The sequence below is a fragment of the Tasmannia lanceolata genome, unplaced genomic scaffold (assembly GCF_043159265.1).
Source record: "Tasmannia lanceolata isolate RefF3 unplaced genomic scaffold, GAP_Taslan_0.1 ptg000015l, whole genome shotgun sequence".
In the NCBI taxonomy this organism is placed as follows: Eukaryota; Viridiplantae; Streptophyta; class Magnoliopsida; order Canellales; family Winteraceae; genus Tasmannia; species Tasmannia lanceolata.
The window spans coordinates 16,247,501-16,254,436 of NW_027518692.1; the positions used below are offsets into that span (position 1 = coordinate 16,247,501).

A 6,936-nucleotide genomic window follows, 5' to 3' on the forward strand; every position below is an offset into this window, starting at 1 on the left:
TAACTAAGGGACTCCACCTTCTATAATAGTTAGAGAGAAAAGAAGTGTGCATAGCTTTATATGGCTTTTAAGTGTATGTTTTAGGTTACTGGTGACAAGTTAGGATTAGACCCATCATCATAATAAGTGCTCTGGTGGCAACTACAAAATGTGATTTTATAATATGCAGTTCATTATATGTTATAATAAACATGATATATATTTTTTTCTATTTTCTGCTGTTCATTATTCAATTTTCTAATCAAAACATCCAATTTCTCAGCCAAAAAATTCGCAATCATCCAATATTCATTTGACATGGAAATGTGTCATCTTATTTTTTTAATATGGAAATGTGTCACCCTTGATCAATCCAATTTAGCAGACTACAGAACCAAATTAATCTCCTACCCCCATGCCCTAAGATCAACACCAACCTAAGCTGTGTAAATTTGCTCTAGCAGTCAAGCCTACCTTAACAGATCCATCGCAACATCACTCCCCTCAATACCCTAGATCCCTACAAAGAGTGGGAAATTCCATAAACAACATGCTTCCCCTATAACAGTGCCACACACCACTGCCTTTACCAATTGTTAACCGATCAAATGCATTTATATATTCAACAATGGGAATGATATAGCATGAGATGCGCCCTAAATGAGAAATCACGGGACATAAGGGTCCAAGGGCTCTGTTGTGAAGATGTCGCCTAAAAATAGTATAACTAAGTTGGTAGAAATGGAAGGTCAGAAAAGCAATGCTCCATGTTAGACGAGTTATCGGACCGGGGGTATACTAGTCATTTCATTTGGGAACTTTACACTTATATATAAATCATAAGAGGGCCCAATTAACTCTCTCAATTTTCTCCATCTCTCTTTCTCATCTATCTCGCTCAAGATTTTTCCTTCTCCATCATCAACATGGTATCAGAGCCCTAGGATTCTTACGCTCCCTCAACTTTTCTCCTTCTCCATCATCAACATGGTATTAGAGCCCTAGGGTTCTTATGTTCTCATCCACTTTTTCTTTTCTCCCACTTTCTCATTCTTCTCTTCGAAACTTCAAAAATAAATTTAAAAAGCTACTGTTCACGTACTGCTACAACACCGAGCGAATAGTGCCACTATAGTATGCATGAACAGTATCGTTGCACAGTTCACGGAAACAGAAACCCTAGTTTTCTAGGGTTGTCTGATGGCACTAAATAGTACATCTGGTGAACGTCGTCTTGATGTCGTAAGCCTCCACCGCCTCCATTTTGATCCCATAAGTCATCGATTTGTCTGTACGTTCTTCATTTGGCCCTAAAAGTCTGGATATAGGGCTGGTTTGGTGCGTTGATCAGTTTTGAATGGTGTTTTGTTGGAGTCTATATTATTTGGAGGCTAGACATCCCCTATCATCATCTCTTTTTCTTTGGATGAGTCATATGAAGTGACTAGTTTGGTTGCCCGTGGTTGTGATTGGTAACTTGTGTTTATTTGAGGACAATGATTTTATGGCTGCTCAGTTGGTTCGAGTGATTCAGAGGCCTATCAGAGTTGAGGGTTAAAGTGAGCCTTCTGTTGAGTGCTTGGCCCAAGCTAATTAGTTGGGTAGTGGTACATGGTGGTCGATCTGCCCGTGGTAATGGTAGTCGTGGAACCCGCTTTTGCGCTCACTATTGTATGGGGGGCCACTCAATTAATTATTGCTATGATATGCATCCAAAGTTACAGCCTCCTACATATGTTAATCATGCTTCAGTTGTTGAGTCTGAGAGTTTCGTACCTCCATCATCTGGTCCGATTGAGAGCGGCATGATTCTATGATGGTATCTCATTTTGAATATGATGAATTCTTGCGATTGAAGGACAATGGCAAGCAAACGTACAACTGCCACTTTGGCCCAACAAGGTAGCACTTCATCTTGCTTTCTTACTATTACTGCTTCTGGGTCTTGGCTAATTGATTCAGGAGCTTTCAATCATATGACTAGTAAATCTGACATTCTTTCTTCCTTTCAGTCATATTTTTCTCCGGGCCATAGTGTCAATTTGGCTGAAGGGACTGCCTCTCCTATTTTAGGTGTTGGTGTAGCCTTCCTTCACTCAAACTTTTCTTTATCATTAGTTTTTGTGTACCAAAGTTTCCTTTTAATTTGCTATAAGTTAGTCAATTAACCAAAAATCTAAACTGTTTTGTCTCCTTTTTCCCTTCTAATTGTGTTTTTCAAGATCTCAAGACTGGGAAGAAGATTGGTTTGGGTCGTGAGGTAGATAGTCTTTATTACCTCAATCTTGGCAACGACGGTGCAGCATTACGGAGCTTTGTTGACTCCTGTCAATGGATTGCCATTTGAGCCATCGCCCCAGTTGAGAAGCTTCGGAAGTCTGTTTTGGTTTCCACTCCAGTCCATTCGGTTCAGTGTGAGACCTAAGTTGGGAAAATACCATCACGTGTCTTTTCCCTCTAGAGTCATTAATCGTGTTTCTAATCCAGTCCATTCGTTTCAGTATGAGTCCTGTGAGTAGGGAAAACACCATCACATGTCTTTTTCCTCTAGAGTCGTTAATCGTGTTTCTCATCCATTTCAGTTAGTCCATTTTAATGAATGGTTTGGGGTCCTTGTTGAACTCCGTCTCTATTTGATTTTAAATATTTCCTTATCTTTGTTGATGCTTATTCCAAAATGACATGGTTAATTTTAATAAAAGATCGGTCAGACCATAAGTTTTCTCTGCCTTTCGTTCATTTTATTCGGAAATTTATAATCAATTTAGGTGCTCTATTGAATGATTGCATACCGATAATGCCAGGGAGTATTTATATATGTGTAATGGATTTCATCACTTCTTGGAGTCTCATAGCATCGTTCATCAGTCCTATTGTGCCTAGAACTCCTAACAAAATGATGTGGCAGAGAGAAAAATTCGATATCTTCTTGATATGGCTCGCACTCTTATGTTACAGATGAAGGAGCACAAATCTTATTAGGGTGATGCTGACCTCACAGGTTGCTTCCTTGGGAATCGTCTTCCCTCGTCAGTCTTATTTGATTAGACTCCGTTCTCTTGGTTGTACGCTTCGGGTAATCCCTTTCTCTTGCTCCTACGTGTCTTTGATTTTAAATGTTTTGTTCACAAATTAGCCTCTGACCTTGACAAGTTGGATCCTCGTGCGGAAAAACACATCTTCCATAGTTATTCCCGTACACAGAAGGGCTATAAGTGCTACAGCCCTACCTTAAGGACGACATTCATTTTGGCAAATGTTACCTTCTTTGAGCCTACTTCATACTTTTCTTACTCTACAACTGACTTTATTCGAGACTCTGGACTCCCTCTTCCTCTTCATTTGGTTCCTTTAAATGCTCCAGCTTCTCAATTGCAGGTTTACACTCGTAGACCCCGTCAGGATTTGCAGCATACCCATGAGGCATCTCCTCCACCCGACCAACCGACTTTCCAGTTCGACGGGTCTTCATCAAGTAACCAACCCACTGATCCTCCAAGTTTTGTGCTTCCTACTTCTCCTACTGCTTCACGTATCACAACACATCCCATTTCTCATTTCATTTCTTATAATCATATCTCACCCTTATATCATACATTTGCTTTTGCTTTGTCTTTTATTGTTGTGCCTAAGTATGTTGTAGAGGCTTTAGTTTATCCAGGTTGGCATGCTGCCATGGAAGCTGAGATGGACGCTCTTTGCTCAAATGGCATTTGGCAGTTCATCTCTTCGTCTCTCTTCCCTCTAGTGCTTAACGTGTTCTGATCCCTTTAGCGATCAACAGAGGCTGGCCCTTGTATCAATTGGATGTCAAGAATGCCTTTCTGCATGGTGACCTTATTGAGGAGGTATATATGGAGCAACCTCTTGGATATGTTGCTCAGAGGGAGATGCGATCGTCAGTGTGTCGTCTTCATAAAGCTATACGTGGGCTGAAACAATCTCCTCGAGATAGTTATGTGCTTTGGCATGGAGCAATGTACAGTGGATCACTCTGTGTTTAGTTCCCAGTCTGATGGCGGGTACGTCTTCCATAATGTATGTGAATGATATTGTCACTACGAGAAATGATAGCATAAGCATACAAAAGCTGAAGACCATCCTTCAGAAAGAGTTTTGCACCAAAGACTTAGGTCATCTTAGGTACTTTCTTGGGATTGAAGTGGCTTATTCTCCTAGTAGACTTTCCTTATCCTAGAGAAAAAATGTGATATGTGCTAGATATATGAGAAAAAACAGGTTCCTTGGGGATGAACATGCCCATGCACCCTGATGTAAAGCTATATCCAGATCAGGGAGACTTATTAGAAAACCCTGGCAGCTATAGGAGGCTAGTTGGTAGATTAACCTACTTGAAGGTCATACGTCCTCATATTTCCTAATATTTCCTTTGCAGTATAAGTGGTCAATCAGTTCATGAGCTCACCACGCACTTCTCACTAGGCTGCAGTTATTCACATAATTATGAACTTGAAGAATACTCCTGGGAAAGGCTTGCTTTTTTAGGAAACATGGCCATATGAAGCTAAAGGGATTCACTGATGTAGATTGGGCCGAATCTCCAGCAGATAAGACTTCAACTAGGGATATTGCACCTTTGTTGGGGAGAATTTAGTGTCATGGCGAAGTAAGAAGCAAGACATGGTAGCTAGATCAAGTGTAGAAGCGTAGTATCGAGCCATGACACACACATGTGGGGAGCTGAAATGGCTACGGTCCCTCTTATCTGAGATGGGTATTTTCTCCTCATCTCCAACGTCGTTATATTGTGATAATAAAGCAGCGGTCCATATGTGTTGTTTTAGGCAACGACCCTACGAGCCGAGAATTGGATTTTGGTGTGCCTCAAATCAAGTATTGCATTAGAGGACTAAGTACAATGAAGTGGATTACGACTTCATTCGCGAGAAGAATCAGAAGGGTGAAATATGCATTGTATTTACTAGTTTAGGAGATCAGCTATGTTTTCCAAACCATTAGAAAGAGCAAATTTGAGTGATATTTGTAACAAGATGGGGATGTATGATATTTACACTCCAGCTTGGGGGTGTTAGATGAGTTATCGATCTGTGGGTATCCTGGTAATTTCACTAGGGAACTGTACACTTATATATAAATCATATTGGTAAGAGGGCCTGATTAACTCTCTCTCTCTCTCTCTCTCTCTCTCTCTCTCTCTCTCTCTCTCTCTCTCTCAACTTTTCTCCATCTCCATCATCAACACTCCACATTTAAGTCATTTTCAACCAGAGCAGCTAATACTTATTGACAATGTGTCCGTAAATGTTATTAACCAGAACTGCAAAGAAAGGTAAAGATGCAGTTCTTAGTGGGTTGCTATGCCTTATTCGTTCTGTCCATGTGCCACACCGACAAAAATGTTCATGCCCAAGTTTGGATATTTTGTATATAGGGCGTCATAAGTTTATAACAAGAGAGTATAGAAGAATCCACTTCTTCAGCATCTGTAGGTGTGCTCAATAAAAAATGCAAAGGCGGAAGGGCTTAGCATCACTTGAAATCAAGGTTTCAAGCAATTAAATTTAAGCGGGTCCTAACCAGCTCCACAGTAAGCCCTTATAAATAGCTAGAACTTGGTTCAGTCAATAACAAGGATGTATTCAAATACTCTTTATATGCAATGTAATCAAGATAAGCTTCTCCAGTACACAAAATGCAGATTCTAGTCAAAGTCCACATCAAAGAATTTGCTTACAAACAAGACTTCTGGAGTCCTAGTAGCGAGAGGTCACAAAAAGTACTCCATTTTAGCATATTCTTTAAGTTTCTTAGCATGCAATGCAATAGCAGTGCAAAAAAAATTAAAGGAAGATACGATAAAGCCAATGTAGCAGACAGACCTCATAAGTCATATTGTCAGGGTCAATATTGTCTTGCCAAATGACCTGCATCCATCCAAAAAAATTGCTTAGTATGATGAGAATATTTATGCATCCAACCTTCCAAATAACTGCAATTATATGCATTTACATCACTTTGCAAATAATTTGACAGGCAAAATTTAGAATAAAAAAAAATTATGTGACAGTTATACACATTGAATTGAAGACTTTTTTTCATGGAAGACAACTGCTAACAAGTAACAATTACTTATATCCATGAGACCCAAGTCCACCTTGTTTCAACTTTCTCTTACCTCAAAACTTTAGTAAATTAGTCACAACATTAATATCCATGAGAGCCAAGTCCACTTTATGCCAAATGACTTTTTCCTTAAAAATCAGTTGGCTTGAGAAAAATCTAGTGTAGGAGTCACCAACGGACGAACCAAAATCAAATGACCAAGTGGACGAAGGCACACCCAAGAACCAAGATGCATCAAAGCATTGCTCAATATAAACATGAAGTGCAAGAGGGAATTGAAACCGACAATATCTTGTTGAATGCATCAATATCATATACGGATTCTAACAGCATGAGAAACCAGTCATGGGGTAGAGCTGTAAGGGGAGTGAGAAGACTCCTTCACAAGATGATGAGAATCATTCTTTCTGCATAAGTACAAGACAGAAATTTCCGTTAAAGAGTATCATCCATGGTTTTACATTTTCACTAAACCGACATGAAACAACCAAAATGATTTCGTTTCCATCCATACCAATACGCATATTGAAAAAATCGTAAGTATATTAGTCATATACGATATTAGTATGTGTTGGAAAGTTGCCTTATTTCCCACCCACCGTAGTTGCTTGGGTGGGAAGGCAAAACCCAAATTGGAAAAGGGTTATTTTAGGCTTTCTAAAAGCCTAAGATATAAAAAGAGAGTTGGCATTCTCTCTTGAAAAGGGTGAGAACGTGCGAGAGAGAGAGAGAGAGAGAGAGAGAGAGAGAGAGAGAGAGAAAGAGAAGAAGAAAGTGAGTTTTTTCTTGGATTCCTTTAGAGCTTTCTCTTGGGGTTCTTTTTCTTGGGTTTTCTCTTGTGGGTTTCTCTCA

General features: G+C 39.6%; 1 protein-coding gene across 1 annotated transcript in view; it reads right to left on the reverse strand.

Moving 5' to 3' along the window:
• The window catches only part of LOC143845949 (E3 ubiquitin-protein ligase BIG BROTHER-like), an 8,091-nt gene extending 2,057 nt beyond the window's left edge, over positions 1-6,034 (reverse strand). Inside the window, exon 1 of the mRNA XM_077354347.1 lies at positions 5,841-6,034. Within this exon, the coding sequence (XP_077210462.1) occupies positions 5,841-5,966 (126 nt within the window). The 5' untranslated portion in view covers positions 5,967-6,034. The remainder of the gene's footprint in view (positions 1-5,840) is intronic.
• Between the last annotated feature and the right edge of the window lie 902 nt (positions 6,035-6,936).